Below are 19,081 nucleotides of genomic sequence, written 5' to 3' on the forward strand. Positions count from 1 at the left end.
AAACATTGGGGAGATTTCCTGGGGTGGCAGATGTCACCTCCCCTGTTCCATGTGACCATGTGAACTGCCTGAGTCACCTGGCACTAAGACCGGTCTTGTTATTTGCCCAATATATCTGTACAGATTGCACAGTTATGTGATTAGGTTCCAAGAGCAAGTGCTGTAAACTAGAAAACTGCTAGTCGTGTCACAATTTTTATAGATATGAATGATGTGCATTTCAGGCTATAGGTCCAATGTCCACTTCTTTTATTAGAGAAATCACCAAACAATGCTATATTGACTCATCTGGCAAATAATAAGGGGCACATTCATCAGTTCAGTTTAAAAACACTGATGTTCTTCCATAGGAGAGTCCAGGTCACATTTTCAAAATCAATAGGATGAAAAGAGAATCAGCTCTATGTGTCATCACGAGACTCCAATATAGCCTTATACCTCCGTTGCTGTACATCATACGGTTAACACTGAAGTTTTGGCAGCTGCTGAGGGCAGTCCATTTATAAATCCCACAAAAAAAAAGGTTTTTTTTCTTCTTCATGTAAACTACATCATGTTTGATGACAGCACCTCATAAAAGATCTGCAATTACTGCTGGAGAACCCTAGAATTTGCCAGCAGATTAGAACATTTTGGCCTATCTACATTGCCCGTTCTTCCCAATTTAGTCATGTTATATCCAGTTCTGTCCAACATACATACAAACCATAAATTAAGACATTTGTCGTAGTAGTCCATAACCTTAAAATAAGAGCAGCCAAGGGGATAATACCTCTTCCCCTATGCACCTCTTGCCAGCCCTCCCTCGATAACATAAAAAATGAAGTAGGTTTCAAGTAATTCCTTGAGCATTCTTAATCTCTTACATGTTGTACTATGAAACAAGGAGGATCCATAGACCCTTATTACCCTGACCATGGGTGTGTAGAACAATTGCTGTAAAGTCTGAAATCTGACACTAGTTTTAACATCACCACAGTAAAAATGCTTCTTTTTTTTTCTTTCCTCTTTTTCTCCCTTCACCTTATTTAATCGAAGTAACTGACACCAAAGGGCACAGGAGGGAGCCGCATACACTTTTTTTTTTTTTTCCTCCTAACAGCATAATTAACCTTTGGTAGAACGTATATTACACCTGTCATACCACAGGAGTTTCTACTCGTACCTTCCCACAGGTACACAGATGGTGTAGGAACAAGACTCGAATAGACGGTGAGATCCTAAGAGGTAAGACACATTCTAAGATCTAGCTGTAGATTTTTACTACAGTAGATGTCCATATCTACAGAGATTCTGCTTTGTGTTTAGATCTTCATTGTTCATTATTCTTCACCTTATAATTCCCAGTTTTACCAATCTAGACTCTGTGACTTCTCGAGGGGGTTACACGATCCCAAGGCTTCAATTATGTATCATATAAAAATGATTTTGTGGAATTCCCAAAGATTCATTGTCTCCATGGAACAAACAACCACCAGTTCTAATATACAAGGTGGTATGTTCTCGTAATTTTTCCCAAATAATACCCAGAACATTTTTTTTTCCATATCATCCACCGGGCACCAGATTAGGGTGAAGTGAACTTCGCCGCTTCACAAAACCAACAAGAAAAAAAAAACAGGGCATGCCCGTGCTGAGTATCAGCCCAGGATATCTAGGAATGACATAGAAAGAATATTAATGTGACCTTATGAATTGATACGTTTCCAAAAAAAGTAATCCGTTATTATAAATAACAATAATAACTGGAAAGTCGGCATCTTTTTAACATAAAAAAAAATTACGGTAAAATTCTTAAAACTGAACACAAAAATAAATGTAGTTTGTTGCTTTTAAAAAATTAATAATTGAAATAATAACAATATTGCAAAAAACAGAAGTAAAATAAATTAATTTATTGATGAATAATAGTGAGCTAAAACTAGAATTTAGAATAGTGATTTGTATTATATAAGTAAGCTGTATGTATTTTTTTTTTTTATTTAGACATTTAGATATCATGCTATTTTTTTAAAGCACCAAATTTACTATCTTTCCATACTTAAAACATTTTGATTTCATGAATTTTTAAGTGTTGTAAATCTAACCTTTTCCTTTTTATAATTAAAATTAATTAAAAAAAAAAACCCCTCGAAATCTCTTAAAAAAACAATACTATTAATTTTCTTGCTTTATAAAAGTGTACAATTTTAATATCTACTTTTCGTTGACAAATGATTTAATCATTTGTAATGCGATGTAACTTAATAGCAAATATGCACTTTTTATTTCAGTGTTATGTTAATATTTTTACATATGCAAATACTTTTTTTACTCTTGCAGCTAGTAAAATATTTGTTATTATTTCAATTTACTACATGCATTTAATCTACCGGTATAAATAATGTGTCGGGTACATTCCAGTTTCAACAAGGATTATTGTGCAAATATGTACATTTTATAGTACAGGATTGAGGATTGGGGAATCCAAGAATTGGTTTGTTTAGTAAAAATATTTATATTTACAATACAAATGTGTTTATGGGTAAATCATGCTGTCCGTCTACCTGATTTTATTTTTAAATAAGTCTGCCTCAGCTTGAACAGGTGTAACTTCACTAGCCACATTGTAGATCTCTTGTTGTCCTTCTTAACCCTTTTGCAGCTGCTCGCCGCCCTTGATGTCAAGGTGACATTTCAATTTTGTATGCGGTTTCTCTGAGGTTATTAAACCTGCATTTATTTTCTAATCTTTCTTAGGATATACAGTATCCCATTGAAACAGGGATACATATGTAAAATTTAAGCCCCATAATTGAAATATAGAGCGCCAGATAAGAACCATTTTATCCATTTTTCTCTGTTTCACTAAAATCATCGCCGTGTTGGTTTAGCGGAGCCATCTGGTTACCCTGTCTTCTGTCTAAATAGCGATAAAGGTTATTAATCTATAAAGCGCAGAATTTCAATTTGTGTCTCATCTAATGACTTTTTATTTATCGGATTTAAAGGAAAAAGTGAATTGTTTTCATGCATAGTTTGACCGAATGCTCGGCTGTTCAGGTTTGCTTTGCTGATCGTTATTTGTTCTAGCTTTGCTCTCTAGGGTTAAGGCAATGATCATAGAAACATAAAAACATAGAATTTGACAGCAGATCCATCTAGTCTGTCTTGGTGTAAAGGAGTCGTTGGTCAGACTCGGTATAGCTTTATGCCCATCCCATGCATGTTTACATTCCCTCATTACATACCACTTCTAATGGGCGGCTGTTCCGTTTATTTACCATTGTCCCAGTAAAGTCAAACTTCTTACAATACACCTAAATCTCCCGCCCACAGAGAGATGTATATTCTAGCTGGGACTCTTAAATGCTTTTAGTCTAACCGTAATCCTTTTTTGTATCCAGACAACTATTGAAGTTCATTATAGACCTTGTCTATGGGTGCTTTTATTAGTAAGGGCCGTAAAGCTCTGGAATGCAAAGTGTATTTATGCAAAAACAAATATATTGTACTTTTTACACAAGAAGCATTTCAGAATATTTACTGTAGACCTCTTTATGTTGAAATTCAACTGGTCCAAGTGGAAAAAGACATTTGTACCGATAAATGTGAATGGATTGCATGATTGAAGGTTAATGAATAATACGACTGTGTACATTATACAAACCAAAGACACTTTAGCCCACGCTAAATACATATAATTCAAAATATGATCGACTTCATTTAAAAATCTTTCATTTTTTTTCATGTCAATTGCTTCTTTGTACAGTTTTTACCGAATTATATGTGGCTGATTTACTGAAACAGGGTGGATCAGAATAACATGGAAAGTAGCGGCAGATAAGAACCATTTGGCCCATCCAGTTTGCCCAACATCTGAATTACTTTGCTTAGCCCCAGGCCTTATCTTGTATCTAGCTTAGCCGTATGCCTATCCAATGCTTGCTTAAACACTTTCACTGTATTAACATCTACCACTTCTGCTGGAAGGCTATTCCATGCATCCACTAACCTTTGCCCCTCTAGCTTAAGACTACACTCACTGGCCCCTTTATTAGGTACACTGCGCTAGTACCGGGTTGGACCCCCTATTGCCTTCAGAACTGCCTTCATTCTTTGTGGCATACTTTCTACAAGGTGCTGGATTTTTGTCCATACGGACATGATGGCATCACTATTGGATTGAGATCTGGTGAATGTACCATTGGATTTTAGTGACCTCATTGTCATGTTCAAAAAACCAGTTTGAGATGATGTGAGATTTGTGTCATGGTGCATTATCCTGCTGGAAGTAGCCATCAGAAGATTAGTACACTGTGATCATAAAGGGATGGACATAGTCAGCAACAATACTGGTTGTCGCATTTAAACGATGCTCACTTGGTACTAAGGGTCCCAAAGTGTGCTAAGACCACCAGCCTGAACTGTTTATACAAGGCTGGATCCCTGCTTTCATGTTGTTTACGCCAAAGTCTGACCCAGCCATCTCTGTATGTCGCAGCTGGAATCGAGACTCATCAGACCAGGCAACGTTTTTTCCAGTCTTCCATTGTCCAATTTTGGTGAGTCTGTGAGAATTGTAGCCTCAGTTTCCTGTTCTTAGCTGACAGGAGCGGCACCCGGTGTGGTCTTCTGCTGCTGTAGCCCATCTGCTTCAAGGTTCGACGTGTTGTGCGTTCAGAGATGGTATTCTGCATACCTTGGTTGTTATGAGTGTTTTTTGAGTTACTGTTGCCTTTCTCTCACATCGAACCAGTCTGCCCATTCTTCTCTGACATCAACAAGGCATTTTCGTCCACACAGCTGCCGCTCACTGGATATTTTCTCTTTTTCGGACCATTCTCTGTGAACTCTAGAGATGGTTGTGCATGAAAATCTCAGTAGGCCAGCCCGTCTGGCACCAATAACCATGCCAGATTCAAAGTCAATCAAATCCCCTTTCTTCCCCATTCTGATGCTCGGTTAAAACTTCAGCAAGTTGTCTTGACAACGTCTACATGCCTAAATGCATTGAGTTGCTGCCATGTGATTGGCTGATTAGCTATTTGTGTTAACAAGCAATTGAACAGGTATACCTAATAAAGTGGCCAGCAAGTGTATGTCTTCTTGTTGTGGTAGTTTTTCTCCTCTCCCTTTATCATGTTGACTCCCTTTAAATCTCCATTAGTCAACACTAAATCTAATATGGCCTCCTTACGAGCTGGCTCCTCAATTATTTGTTTTAAAGATAATCCCAGTAGGGAGTTTAGAAGATCTGCACTCTGGGCACAATCAGCTACATTGGTTTTCCAGTTGACATCAGGAAGATTAAAGTCGCCCATGATTATACCTTACCCCATTCACTGTCATTTTACCTATTTCCTCAATTATTATTATTATTGTTTTGGGGGCAACATACCGTATTTGCTCGATTATAAGACAAGGTTTTTTTCCAGAAAAAAGGTTTCTTGCTCTGAAAAATACCCCTCGTCTTATAATCAGGGTCGTCTTATAATCAGACCTCAAATAGGTCTGATTATGAGACTAAGATCCAGATCCCCCGCAGCGATGCAGGGGACCTGGATCCTCCTGTGTTAACCCCCCCAACTTACCGGTGCTTCTCAGTCCCCGGTGCTTAGTCCGGGCTGCGTGTAGAGCTCTATGCGATATAATCGCGTAGAGCTCTACGCGATACAATTGCGTAGAGCTCTACACGCTGCCCGGACTAAGCACTGGGGACTCAGAAGCACCGGTAAGTTGGAGGGGGGGCATAACACAGGAGGATGCAGGGGACCTGGATCCTCCTGTGTTATGGCCCCCCTCCAACTTACCGGTGCTTCTGAGTCCCCGGTGCTTAGTCCGGGCAGTGCGTAGAGCTCTACGCGATTCACATGGAGCTCTACATGCTGCCCGGACTAAGCACCGGGGGCTCAGATGCAGGGGACCTGGATCCTCCTGTGGTATGCGCCCCCCCAACTCAGAAGCACCGGTAAGTTTGGAGGAGGGAGGGGGAGTGTTAAATGGGGGGTGTAAGGCATTTCTGGAGGCAGAGTGCTCTGTGAAATGCCTTTTAACCCCTTTAATGCCACTCTGCCTCCTGAAATGCCTTTTACCTCCCTATATGCCACTCTGCCCCATAATATGCCTTTTAACCCCCTAAATGCCAGAGTGGCATATAGGGGTATAAGGCATTTCTGGAGGCAGAGTGGCACATAGGGGGTCAAAAGGCATATCATGGGGCACAGTGGCATATAGAGCGTTAAAAGGCGTATCATGGGGGCACAGTGGCATTTCGAGGGTTAAAAGGCATATATGGGGTATAAGGCATTTCTGGGACAGAGTGGCAAGCCTGGGGGCAGATGTGCATAACTGGGGGGGCAGGTTGAAAAAAAATAGCTTTTATTAACAAACAATTGTTCACATAGTTTACATGAACTAACATTTACTAGTAAAACTTTTTTCCTACAGGGTCGTCTTATATTCAGGCTTTTTCTTTTTTTCATAAATTAATCAGATTTTTGGGGGTCGTCTTATAATCGAGCAAATACGGTATATGCAACTCCCTATTATCTGTACAAACCAATATTAAACAGCAAATCTACATATTACAATAGTTGGTCCAAATCTTTTTATTATAATAGTAAAGATTCTACCTCTCTTCTGTGCAAAATAATATCTCTGTTGCTGACAGAATTATGGACTGTAGAGACCTCTGGGTGCCATTTTGGAAGCATATTCTATTTTGTCTTGTCTGAATGTGTGCATATGTATTATACTGCCGGTTGAAGGAAACCAGTCTCAGAGGCTGTTGGATGTGGGTTTTTGTATTTCTTAACCAACACGGTTTTAAAATAAACTTTAACTACAGGAAATGTACAAATACGCGGTTTGGGGCTGCTCCACCTCCACACTGTGAGTTAACGTTTCTTGCCTTCTCGTTGTATAGTAAACTTCAAGCCTGATTACTCACTGAGCTCTGTGCAGTTTGGAGTTCTGCGACAGCCATCAATGAGATAAGACTTGAGAACAAATTGAAAAATATTGAGAATTATTTCACTCATGCTGTTCTTCAAGGTAAAAACTGGTATTTTTGTAATTTTTATAAACCCCTTAAGGAAAGAGCTGTTTTTTTTAATTTTTTGGACCCTTTGTGACAATGGTTCTCTTAACCTCTTAAGGACCGGGGGTATTTTACCATGTTTGCACTAAATGACCAAGTGTTTTTTTGTTTTTGCTATGTGTTTAACTGTGATTGACCAACTGAGTATTGACTCCTAAAATGCCGCGTTGAAGGGGTTAACACTGCACTGCCATTCTTATTGAGCATTCGGGCAGTTGGGGAATGTTGTGGCAGATCCCCACACTGCCTGTCGCAGCTGGGAATGTGATCACTGGCGGATTGCGGATTTACCAGCGATTGCATGTTTAGTCTGTAAAATCGCTCCGGTAGGAGCAATCAAAGGCTGGGGGGAGCTCATGGTTGCTGTGCTGGTCTGTCCAGCAGCAGTGCCCCCCGTGATACGTCACAGAACCAATGAGCCTGCTTGGTATGTCACCTGAAGGGAAAATGCTTCTGCAGCATTTGTGTTTAGCATTTATTTTCTTCCGTCTCATTTAGTGTACGCGCACAAATTTTATAATTTTTTTGAGGACGAGGAGGGCTTTCTTTAGGTACCATTATTTTGATCATATCATCTTTTTTACTTGAATGTTTGTCCTGAGTTTAAAAATACAAAATGTTTGTTTTTTTCCCTTTCTGTAATTTATAGGGCAATAAGTACAAGTAGCATATTGCTATTTCATAACCATTTTTTCACATCTGGTCATTCTGCCTCCATGTACTATTTGGGACACTTGTTTTACCCCATGGCATGCCAGACTTGCCAAATGTCACTAATGGGATGCATTTCTGTAATGTGCCTGACATCAATTATGTTCAAGGGGTTAATATGCTGTGCTGCTTTTATGTTTGACATCATGTGGGATTAACAACACTATTTAAATGGATGGACTGATTAGAATTGTTCTGGTAACAAATTCCCTAAAGGGTTGGCCTGTTACAGGAGACTAGGAGACTGAGTAAGTCGATGAGCCAATGCTATCAAGTTCTTTTCCCAAAAGAAATTCATGCGAGTAGAACTCGGTGGAAGTAATGTGGAATTTTGAGTATCCACTTGCCTATGTCGCATAACTGTATTTACTGCTTGAAATCTAGTGTTCATTGCAAAAGGGTCCTGTCAAGGGACATAAATATGATGCAGGAGACTTTACTGGCAGTTATGCCACCGTTTTTTTCTGCAAACATTTCCGTGGGGTGAAAAGTTATCACCTTCTTCTGTATGTCACGGCAAACACGTTCCATGCAGAAAGGAAGTTGACATAGTTTACCTTGCACTAGAAAACCAAGGACTTTTGTAAGAATGTCTACTGATTAAAATAACCAGAATGAACAAAATACGCATAAGCTGCATGATAGTTTGCAATAATTTGCTACATTTCAAGTTGTCATTCATCTTTAGTGAGTCTGGACTTGGTGTTGGTTATGCCAGAATAAATAGGGTTGGTAAAGCAGGATATGGTGTTAAGGTTTGTAGGAGAGTTTTGGTTTTATGTTCCTGAATTCTTTATGCACCATTAAGGCCCAAACACTAATACATTATAAGAAGGACTGAGCTGATCCTGTGTAATGCCCAGTTCAATCGCCCAGTGAGGTGACTGAAGACATCCCACTGATGTAGATATGCTTTATACAGGACCATCTTAGCTTAGCTTAGTCTGTTCCTTAGCAGGTCAAAAAATAGGTAAAGACAAACTCAGATGAACAACACATGGCATATTATACCATGTCATGATTTGGAGAAGCCATGTGTGAAAAACTAAGTAGTACCCCCTTACTGCTTCCATAAGAACATGCTGCTAATCAAATGCCGTGATTAATTGATCATCAGCAAATGTGACCACCTCTATTAAAAGTGGAAGTTTTAGCAGTTTGCTGGTCTGGAGCATCCATGTGTTTGCTAACACAATACCAAGGTGGAAAGGCATCAGCACAGACCTCCATTGTAGCTCCCTTATGACCTCCTTGCAACACTAGTGTTGTGTCACTAGTGTAGTGTTAATGTGTCTTGTTGTATTAGTTGCGATAACAAACGAAGTTCTACACCCTCTAATTTTAATAGAGCTGGGGAGCCAATGTAGGCTTGGCCACGCTCATCTGAAGGAAAGTGTCATGTTTTTCAAGACAGACCCCTTGATGCGAGATGTCTGGACTGTCTGGCAAAGGAATGTACACCTCGAGACCGAAATTGAGTTTTTCACTCTCCAAACGGTTCCTCTCAGGTAGTCCCCTTTGGTTTGAGCGGCTGTGGGACTTGGCCTTTCAATATACGCTACAACACAGACCAAGTCAGACAAGCTCAGCAGTGGAGAGATCAGGAAATCAGCAGCAATCAGGCAAAAACAGGACCTAGCCAGAAGTCAGGAACATCAACACAGCAAACCGAGTCACAAAAGGAGATGAAAACTATGAGACACTGCTACTAGAAAACTAGCATCTAGGACACACAAGGGCAATAGGGATAAGAAGGAGCGGCCTTATATTGGACTGAGTATTAATTGCCAGGTGAGGTAATTTGCAGATAGCTAACAGGTGAGCACTCCCTGGGGCCATAATCCAGCGGGAAGCGCTATCTCAGAAATAGCTGCAAGGTGCAGGATTAGCACACAAAAAGATTGCTCGTTGAGAACCATCCCACCCCTTTCCACGGGTGTTGCAACCAGCTGCCTAAATATATTTTAGTAAGTACTAAGGCAAAAGCATGGCCTGAAACAGGGTCCTTACAGAACGTGTGCAGGTACTGAGCCGTTGAAGGACCTCACCCACTTCTGTCTTTGGGATTTTAGAGATGTCATACACTAGGGGTGGCCCCAATATAGCTCGGCTCTGGCTTGTTTTGTGACCTGCCTTGGCCAGCTCTCCGACCTCTAACTAATGTTACCTGCACAAGGTTAGACATTCCCCCATTTATTATGGTTTTTTTTTTTTTTTTGCAATATGTGTAATGGTTTTATTTAGGTTGAAATTATAGAATATTTGTTTGTGAAGCTGAAATAAATTACAATATTTCCATTGTAACTCAATTGTGACCGTCCCTTTCAAGGTTTTCACCAAAAATAGCAAAAAAAGAAATATGGTTGTTTTCTTACGTAAGCAGCGTATCCATACTGTACTCATGTTAACGGCTTGTCTTGTAGAAGTATCTGTAATCTTATATTAAGTAGACGTCAGGTTGAGAGATAAGCCTCTTGGTTAATAGTTACATGTAATTAAAGAGAATGCCAGACATGCTTCTGTATGAATGCTTTGTTTCCTAAGTTGTAGATTTCTTGCCCCTGCTTTTATGAACTTAGGGTTTTGTTTTCTACCTCTTCCCAGGATAATAAGTTACTACACTGTCTCATTACAAGAAATGCACATGAACAACCGTTCCAGCACAATGGAAATATTGTGCAATCACCATGACGACCAGTGGAATGCTTCTCCTGATTCCTCCACTTTTACCATTTTTAATGAGAATGATTATTTATATAAAAACCCAGTGTATCTAAAATATCTATAAAACAAACAAAAAGTATTATAATTGGGGTATTCTAGGTAAGACAGGAGAGGGCTGGCACCATTCTAGGGAACCCAGGCAAACCCTGCAACCGCTTGTCCGCTCACGCAGGCCTGCAGCTCACCGCTATGGCGTTCTCATACTGTGGGAGCAACCTCTGTTTTGCCGCTCATGGTAAACAGGAAAGCAGGGGACGGGGTCTATTTGGGTACAGATGTCTTCAGGAGTGAATAACCTCTCTTTATTATTTATCTATCTATCTATCTATCTATCTATCTATCTATCTATCTATCTATCTATCTATCTAGGGCTCTTATGAACTATACATCCTATAATGTAAGCCTTCAAAGATGTTTTTTCGTAACAGCGTCCTTGAGAGTGAAAGCTTGTGGGAGTTTTAGAAGCACATGCTAGCAGACAGAAGGACACTGGGGATCTAATTATCATTATGTCTTATTTCCCTCAAAGAAGCTGAAGAAAAAAAAATATGTTCCTAGAAAAGAGTCTTTCTTGTACAATAGTGGAATGATCTAAAGCAACCATTGTTATAATGGGTTAATTGTCAGAACAATAAACAATTATTAAAGGGGGCTATAACCTGTATAGCTTTAACATCATTACATTTATTCACCAAATTCACCTTTAGTTTGTGCTTTTTAATTGTTTAAGGGTTATTTGGTTTAAAAACAATTGACTAAGGGAGGCTGGAATCTGTGAAAAGAGATGGATCAAGGAGTGATTAAGGTTTGAGTTTCTTTGTTGTCAAGTTCTATGTTTCAGAAATATATTTTAGCTCCAATACCCAGTATTATGGAAAAGTGTGGCTATCTGCTGGCAAGGTGTCCTTGGTGTCCTTTTCTTCTTAAATAGAATGTGACAGCAGGTAAGACTAGTGTGTCTGGTTTTCCTGATGTAAAGACGTGAATCAGTATGCCTATCCCAAGGCAAAATGCCGCCCCCCCCCTTATCTACCCTTCCTATCCCTCCGTTCCTCCACACCCCCCCTTCCCTTGTACTTACCTTTCAGCAATCCTGCGGCGAGTCTCCCTGTTCGGTCTCGGTGCCGGCTTGTAATGCTGAGCGCCGGAAATCTTCCGGCGCTCAGCATTACAAGCCGGCACCGAGACCGAACAGGGAGACTCGCCGCGGAGTAGAGAGAGAGGGGCGCCGAGCGGGTACTGACAACTCGGCGCCCCTTTCTCTCTCTTTCGCTTTGAAAAAATAAAAAAGTGCAGCCCCTTCAAAAGTGCTGCCTGGAGCGGTTGCCCCACTCGGCTCCATTGTCGGGCCGGCCCTGTGTCTATCCTATATATATATTTACATTTCTTACTGTATTCTAGCCTCTACAAGGACAAGAGGTGGTTGTGGGGGATGGTCACAGGAAAATGTGTTGGGCTTAATAGTTCATGCCCCCACAGCAGTAGCACAGTCAAAATCTTATTAAAGTAGCTTGAGGTCCACCGAGCCACTAAGGTTTTTACTTTTATTTAATGTAAGAAAGATTTACTTTACTGAAAGGGTGGTGGATATGTGGAGCAGCCTCCCAGCAGAAGTAGTTTGAGGTTCACAGCTATTTTTATTTTCCTTCTTGTCCTTTGCAGTTCTCTATTATAAATTGGTGTTTTGGTGGAGATTTTTTCAGAAGATAGGTATCGCTTGCATAGCAATTGTTAACTATAGCCTTTTTTTATTTTACTGTTTGAAGCTCCTGCATCCTGAGGAGTTTGCTATTTCCTAATACTTAATAAGCAACATCTTTTGGATTCATTGCACTCATGGGTATAGCACGTTAAACCTTAACTACATTTTCTGGGAACATTGCCAAAACGTATTTAAGCCTGCCTGGCTCCAACAAATGTAACATCTTCTAATTAACTGGCAACCATCCCAGAAAATCTTGGACGGTGGGACAGGGGAGAGATGACTCAGCTACAAGAGGCAAATGAATGAACAAATTACAACAAAAATTAGATGACTTTCCATTTCGAAGATTCATACAAATTAACACATTTGGGGTTATTACGGTTTGTATGAATCCGAATGCCCAAGTCTACAAAATCCTATCAGCCCCCTTAGCCTGTCTATTTCTCCAGCTGTGAAGACTTAGTCAGTCCTTGTTCTTGGAGCAATATACTTATCCTAAACTCATTGTATTATCATCTATCTCTTCTACTGAAAGACTGTTGCACTTATCTACCTCTCTTTCAGTGAAGGAAAACTTTCTTGTATTAACACACAGTATAAGCCTCTGTCCCTCTATTTTTAACCCCTCAAAATGCATGTTTTCAATGGGTTTTGGGACCGCCCATTGTCCTTAAGGGGTTAAACTATGACCTCTTGCCCGAATGTTTCTGCTCCTTTGAAATATTGTTTGCTTCTCCTTGTCTGAAAAAAGAATTGGTTTGACTGCCCCTTAACGCTCTTTCCCTGACTCATGCATGCTCTGCATTGATCTGATGATAAATGAGTGCTTTTGCTACCAACATGTTATGGTTGATATCCCTGCTTGAATGTAGGTGACTCAATCAAGTGTTTCTTTAAATAATGAAATGTCAAGGTTGGCTTGAGGACCGGCACTAGATTAATTTGGTTAACACATTTGATAAGTTGCTACATGAATCTATATGATGAGCTGTTAAAGGGTTAATATCTAAAGCGTTTCAGGGTCAGCTCATTTAGCATGTTCTCGGGTATGGCTATGAGAGTTACATCAGAGACCATAATATTGATACCAAATTAATTGAAAAATATATAACATTATTTTGCTCTAAATGAACAAATCCATGTATAGATTTACATATGATTTGCGTTGCAAAAGTGCCCTTTGTTTGTTTGCATGCAAAACGGTGATATTAATCTGGTTTCCAAAGACCCCAGCCACAATGGACTAAAAAGACCACAGCCAACTATATTCACAATGCAAATATTAGGTTAAGCTTACCCATATACCTAGAACAGCTGAATATGATAAGAGTGTTGTAAGTTTCCATGGGGAACCACACCTGGTGTTATTAATAGAAACGACATATATACCTGCACTTATTGTCCACTGGTTTACAACCCTCTTCTCCATGAAACTGTCTTTTGTCTGCTTTGGTAGTAAAATATTTGTACATTAAAATGGAAAGAAGTGTGCCTTCTACTGTTTTTCAGCAGAAGCATGTGTCTTTTTCTGCAGTTAAAGATCATTGTAGCTGAGCTTTCCAACAAACTAATCAACGCGCATGTACAGCTTTCGGCCGAACTTAAGTCATCAGGTAGCTGCTGTCCTTAAAGGGACAGGTCCACCTCGCTATATCCGGGTTATCCCTGCTTTTTGGTCATTTAACCTTGTTCCATGCCATCATGAAACAGGTGTGCCAAAAACCATCACGACGGTATGGAACATCATGAAGAAAGTAGTGGTGTGCGCTCTCATGTACACCAATACCCACCAGTTCGTGGTGCAGGGTATTGCCTCACACCCAAGGCAGTTCTCCGGAACCAGCATTCACCCTTCCCAGCATACCTGGGTATTTCTGGGCTCAGGCTACCCGGAACCTTCCCTTGCAGGACGCGGCCAGGACTGCACACTGATGTCGGCGGGCGGTCCCGCTGTCGGGCCTTCCCGCTGATGGCAGCGAAAAACACCTCCATTTAAAGTAAAAATGGGCGGGGAGCAGGGAGAGTCAAGACCCCGCTCCCGCAACCCGGAGGATTCAGGTCTTGACCAGGAGAACCGGAGGAGCAGCGCTCACCCGGCAATCTCCGGGTCAAACCCAGAGAGTTCCCAAGTATGCCAATCAGCCATACATCAGAATTTTTTTACATCAGAAATGTACTAAAAATACAATAAAGAAAAAAATAAGTAAACAAAATTAAATAAACTTAAAGAGCAGAAGGCTGAATCACTGTGAACAAAGGTTCCCAGGGGCAGGGGTCAGAGTCTCATCAGGGGGGGGGGGCGTTTTAAACTTCGCCCCAGGCGGCGTTAAGTCTTCGGTCGGCCCTGCTTCCAGGACAGTCTTTCTTTCTGAATTTCTGTACCTTCCACATGGCTAGTTCAGCTTTTGCCACATTGGCTCCACTTTCAGACATGAGAGCAAGAAATATGGGATAGTATTTTTGGGACAGTATTTCTAGGCAGTTCCCAGCTACGACCCTGGGAACCAGATTAATCTGTTCTCTTAATCATGTTGCGTAGAATGCAACATGTTTGCATAATAAAGTAAGTATTAAATGGATGAGCTGGCAATGGGTCTAGATTTACATTACAATGGAAAAATCAACAACAGGATAAAAAAATGTCTGCTTGCTCTGGCATTCTCAGTCCCAGGGTTAAACAATCTACGACACCTTATGGGCATGACCAAAAATGTGTTTTCATAATAGGGATCGTACAAGGGTCACGCACACCATACATGTGCCAGATGGTACTAGCTCAGACGGAGCTGCCTAATGCACACTTCCTGACAAACAGACCATTTCAATGACCGTGAACCTCCACACAAACAACACCGGAGAAACGTTCTGTTTTGCCATCATCTTCGTTTGTAGGACTGATGGTTTATGACATGCGCTAGTGGTGCTGATAGCAGTTGGGACTGGTATACTGGTAAACATGAGTGACACGCTTCTAAAGCATGTTCATTAAGGACTCCCAATCTTCAGGGACAAAGTTTAAGACCACTGAGAACAAAGATGAAAGGGTCCTCTCTTTTACTGCAAACCACAAATTATAGTCTATAATCATTTTGGAATTAGCACTTGAATTGTGTGTGATGACCAGCGATGTATGCAGGTCTAGACTTAGTAGAGCAGCGCTCTGAGAGTGGTGGCAGGCCAAACCTGCTTCAATCCCATTGTACAACACTATGGAATATGATGGTGCTTTATAAAACAATAAATAATATGATTATTATTATAATGCACATGCCTAGTGTATTGTATAGTGTTTCTTCCCGGTCTATGACACCTCCTACAAAATCTCCAGATTGAGATAACCCTCTTTTGTCTCTTCTGCAGATCGGTTATCGGTATGGAGGTTCTGCTTGGCTACATAAATTAAATATTCACAAACAAGTACTTTCAGAAGGTCCCAACCATGCATTTAAACATGCATAGGGTAGGCATAAAGCTATCCTGAATCTAAGACGAGACCAACGGCTTATAAAAGGTCCGAGTTTTTAGTAAAAAAAAAAATTTATATGTTAAGGGGCGGTCATACAAAGGGAAACAATAATAGTGTAGGATGTCCAATAAAAATAATATCGTGTTATGATATAATTTTTATTGGACATTCTACACTATTATTGTTTCTTTTCTTCCCCTTTGTATGAGCGCCCCTTAATGTATACATTATTCTGAATAAGCAATATGTATACAATATTCTGAATGTACCTTGAGGAAGGATTAATATTCATTATTTACTTATTTATTTAAAAGTTTGGGTTACCCACACTACACTTTGATATTTATTTATAAATGATCAAGTCTTTACTAGAAAAATCTGTAAAAATGGACAGCCAAAATGGGCTGAATGGTTCTTTTATATAATTATTATTATTCCATGGCTGGTGTGTCCCTTTAATGTTAGATGATTACGTTTTTTTTTTTCGAAAGGTTGAATTTCTATGTAATTATGCAATCAAAATTTTTGACTTGAATGGATTTTGTTAAATGAATTACTTCACCGCTGCAACGAGTAGGGCCTGTAATTGGCTGTATTGTGAACATTATTTACACCATGTACACGCAAAGCTGCAGTGAGAGATTTCCCACTTCCATTGTTCATTATAAAGCAGGAACACAGACGATAAAAAGGTCATAAAAATAATAGTAATCATCTACTAAGGCATTATGAACACTTTAATATCTTTGCATTAGAGTCACGTTTTATACATTTCTATTGACTTATTGAAGTCAGTTAACCATTAACCTTAAAATACATACTAGCATAATCCCTTATTCTAGGGCGTTGATTTGATGGCCCTGGTACTTTAAGGCCAGTGGCTGCCTGGTGGCATAGTGTCAGCCGGAAACCCACCTGCCCGGTGTGCGTGTGAATATTTTGGTTTCAGTAGGCGGTTACCTCCATTAAATCCATTACCTTTTTGATCATGGGGTTGGCGGTATTATATGTCACCTATGGAGGCTTTTTCATCACTATCTTGAGTAGAAAGGCAGGGAAATACCACAAAGTGAGATAACACAACACTACAAAGATAACGAAACGAAGGGTGGATGGTTGGAAATTTCAGGGATCTTCACTGTATCTCATCAGTGAGAGAAGTATGGCCCATAAGTCTATAGCTTTATTTTAATTAGACTCCACAAATGGTCACAGACACAGACAGATAATAGGAAAGTCATGTTCCCGTCCCTGATTTAGGCAGAACGCCTTATATGTTTTATAAAGAACTAGGAAGGTTACCTCTACCTCTTCACGAAGCCACTCCAAGTAGTCATTCTATGTTTCTTTGCATGTTTAAACCCTTTATATACCCATTTATTTGTTTTATTTGGTGTCCATCTGTTTTATTCTCGAAAGTTTGTAAACAAATAGGGACATTTAACTGATTCTCGTCGAGATGATCTAGATGGATTATTTAATCATTTTTTTTGTAATTTTATTTGTTTAGGTTGCCGTATAGTATATTGTATTCCTAATAAGACAGACACGGTATGCAAAGTATCAGGGCTCTGGAACTTAAATGACCAAACTATGAATCCATTTGCATTCGTCCGAAACTCTCATGCATTTTACTACACAAAAAGCTAATGCGGGTAACACCGGGTAAAGGGGGGCAAGTAGTTATGAGCATCCTGTCTCACTTTTCAGTCCATTCCTGATTCGGGGTATGGCTTTCGGGGAATGGGTTTGTAACATTTCTATTTGGTATCCAGTACTTACATTCTGCTTTTTTTCTATGACAGGTGTATATTTTTATGGAACAGCCCATGCGACAGCCAGGTAACGATACTAAGTAGTCATGGAACGAATGAGGAAAAGGAAGAAAATAACTATCCTGGTGATGGTATTTTTTTCAGTTTTTATTTTTTCAATATTATACAGGTTGCAGGCTCAATGTAGTTTTTTTATGTTTTACCCCAAAGTTCGGTTTTCCATTCCGTGCCTTCAAAACAATGCTCTGCACACAAATAGCAAGGAAACATCAGAATCAAGAAACAGTGCAGTGACTAAAGACTGTGCAGTGACTAAAGACATGGGGGCTTGGACAATCCATCCTGATGGGAGGCTAGGCAATCAGATGGGACAGTATGCAACCTTATATGCCTTGGCCAAGGCAAATGGGCGCCAACCATACATACTTCCAGAAATGCATAACTATTTAGCTCCTATCTTTAAGATCACACTTCCAGTTTTGCAGAGGAACACTGCTGGCAGCATTGCGTTTAAAGAGTACTGGATACATGACTGGATGTCCGAGGAATATAACCATATCGATGAAACCTATCTGAAGCTCACTGGCTTCCCCTGCTCATGGACCTTCTACCATCATCTCCGTGATGAAATACTTAAAGAATTCACTATACATGATCATCTTAAGAATGAGGCCAATCAAGTCTTACAAAGAATTAAAGGCTCAAAGGGAAAAGTGACCTACATTGGAATCCATGTCCGGAGAGGGGATTACATAGATATTATGCCTAATGTGTGGAAAGGTGTGATTGGCGACAGAGGCTACTTGGAGAAAGCCATGGGATATTTCCGTAAAAAGTATAAAGAACCTGTCTTTGTGGTGACCAGCAATGGGATGAATTGGTGCAAACAAAACATTGACAATTCTAGGGGAGATGTTTATTTCTCAGGGGATGGAAATGAGTCAACACCTGGGAAAGATTTTGCCCTCCTGGCCAGCTGTAACCACACAATAATGACTATAGGGACCTTCGGCTATTGGGCCAGTTATCTAGTCGGGGGAGAGACAGTTTACCTCACCAACTTCACCTTACCCGATTCCGAATTTTTGAAAATTTTTCATTACGATGCTGCTTATCTACCTGAATGGATTGGGATTGCCGCAGATCTTTCCCCCCTCTTACATTAAGTAGGGTAGAACACCCAAAGTTTCCTTCATAATGTTGACTGAAGATTTCCATATTTCTGCCTCATACAAGGAAGGGTATATGAATTGAATGGAGTAGAATAACATATTACAATATAATTGCGTTCTATTATTAAAGGTGGGGGGGGGAATACTCAAATATTTATATATATATATATATATATATTTTTACATCTATAGGGTGAATGGAGGTTGTAAAAGATGAAGGATACCAACGGCCTGTTACCTCTTTTTTCAAGTGGTGTAAAAAATCAAGCTAGGTTAATGACGTAACGGTCAATCAGAAGTTGAGTTCTAATGAGGGCAGTAATATAGCGAATAATAGAGACCTACACTAGAACAATCTGCTACTTTGGTGAGTCATGACATAAATTGCCATCTAAAAACCTATACAAAATACTCAGATTGAGGCAGAAAATAATACGCCTACATCAT

The 19,081-nt window shown here is 39.9% G+C and overlaps 1 protein-coding gene across 1 annotated transcript; it reads left to right on the plus strand.

The window, feature by feature from the left end:
* The first annotated feature begins 1,055 nt into the window (after positions 1-1,055).
* Positions 1,056-18,764, plus strand: LOC128470362 (galactoside alpha-(1,2)-fucosyltransferase 2-like). Its single transcript, XM_053452241.1, has 2 exons — positions 1,056-1,227; positions 17,493-18,764. Exon 2 carries the CDS (start codon positions 17,549-17,551, stop codon positions 18,626-18,628), a length of 1,080 nt encoding a protein of 359 aa, XP_053308216.1. The 5' UTR covers positions 1,056-1,227; positions 17,493-17,548; the 3' UTR covers positions 18,629-18,764.
* Positions 18,765-19,081: the final 317 nt, after the last annotated feature.

This window comes from Spea bombifrons, chromosome 12 (assembly GCF_027358695.1).
Source record: "Spea bombifrons isolate aSpeBom1 chromosome 12, aSpeBom1.2.pri, whole genome shotgun sequence".
Taxonomy (NCBI): Eukaryota; Metazoa; Chordata; class Amphibia; order Anura; family Pelobatidae; genus Spea; species Spea bombifrons.

Coding starts and splice junctions, on each gene's coding strand:
- LOC128470362 (XM_053452241.1), top strand. CDS start 17,549: ATGGAACGAATGAGGAAAAGGAAGAAAATAACTATCCTGGTGATGGTA.